This window comes from Colobus angolensis, unplaced genomic scaffold (genome assembly GCF_000951035.1).
Source record: "Colobus angolensis palliatus isolate OR3802 unplaced genomic scaffold, Cang.pa_1.0 Scaffold141, whole genome shotgun sequence".
In the NCBI taxonomy this organism is placed as follows: domain Eukaryota; kingdom Metazoa; phylum Chordata; class Mammalia; order Primates; family Cercopithecidae; genus Colobus; species Colobus angolensis.
The window spans coordinates 569287-570595 of record NW_012114500.1 but is presented as its reverse complement, the minus strand read 5'-3'; the positions used below and the strand labels follow the sequence as shown (position 1 = coordinate 570595).

At 39.3% G+C, this 1309-nt stretch overlaps 1 protein-coding gene across 1 annotated transcript in view; it reads left to right on the top strand.

Moving 5' to 3' along the window:
• The window catches only part of DBT (dihydrolipoamide branched chain transacylase E2), a 63089-nt gene extending 61863 nt beyond the window's left edge, over positions 1 to 1226 (top strand). The window contains exon 11 of the mRNA XM_011935176.1: positions 823 to 1226. Within this exon, the coding sequence (XP_011790566.1) occupies positions 823 to 990 (168 nt within the window). The 3' untranslated portion in view covers positions 991 to 1226. The remainder of the gene's footprint in view (positions 1 to 822) is intronic.
• Positions 1227 to 1309: the final 83 nt, after the last annotated feature.

Below are 1309 nucleotides of genomic sequence, written 5' to 3'. Positions count from 1 at the left end.
CTGTTGTATCCCAGCCATGAGGAGATCAGTAGAGAAAAACAGAATAGGGCTTAGAAACTTTTATAGCAGTTTGACAGCATGATTTTATGTCTATTGAATCTAATAATAAGTTGGGGCTTATATTTTGTCTATCCTTTTTTTTTTTTTAAACAGTGAAAAGATATATATTTAGAATTAGCCAGCTGGACTCATTTTAGATGATCCCAATTTTGTTGGCAACATCCAAAGCATTGTAATCAGGAGCCAACGGAATATATGCCTTCCTCTCTCCATCAGGCCTGACCACGGTGTTGACCTTGGCCCCATCAGTGTCATAGAGCTTCTTCACAGCCTGTTTGATCTGGTGCTTACTGGCTGTAACATCCACGAAGAACACAAGCATGTTGTTGTCCTCTGTCTTCTTCCTGGCCAACTTAGTGGTCAGGGGAACTTGAGAATGGCTTGTTCCCTCACTGCCTTCAGTGAGGAAGCCTTATTTATTTGTCTGTCTCTCCCCAGAGCCTAGAAGAGTACTTGGCACATAGTGGGTATACAGTAAAAAATTATTAAATATTTGAAATCTGAGATGAAAGTTAATGAATGTAGGTGCGGGAATTGTACAAGGGATAGGAAGTACCTTGGAGAACTTCTGAAAGCTCCAGGCACATACTCGAAGATGGGAAGAGTAGGAGTCAGCATTTCCAAAAGTCATTGGGGATGCCCATTTTTTTCTCTACTGTAGGAAGAAGGGTTTGCTTGATCTTACACCATTGTTAGAGTTTGAGCTTTGAGCAAGTGAGGGTTTACTCTTTATTCTTTTTTTTTATTTTTTTTCATTTCTAGGCCATTCCCCGATTTAACCAGAAAGGAGAAGTATATAAGGCACAGATAATGAATGTGAGCTGGTCAGCTGATCACAGAGTTATTGATGGTGCTACAATGTCACGCTTCTCTAATTTGTGGAAATCCTACTTAGAAAACCCAGCTTTTATGCTACTAGATCTGAAATGAAGACCGATAAGACATTCTTGAAATTTCTGAGCTTCCAAAGAGTATGTAAACCCTAGCTGTGCCAGCACATGTTCATCTTTACAATTTGTATTGTAAATGATTTGTATCATATGATTAAGGATCTAAGGCACAATATTTGTCACTGTTCTATTAGACTTTTTACTGAAAATGAATAATGGGGTAATGGTTCTCCTGGGGCTGTCACATTTTATAGGTCAGAGTGTGACTTCTTAATACGGTGCTGACATTTTTGTGTCAATGACTTGAAACTGGCAAGATTAACAAAATTAGGCAGGGCACGGTGGCTCACGCCTGTAAT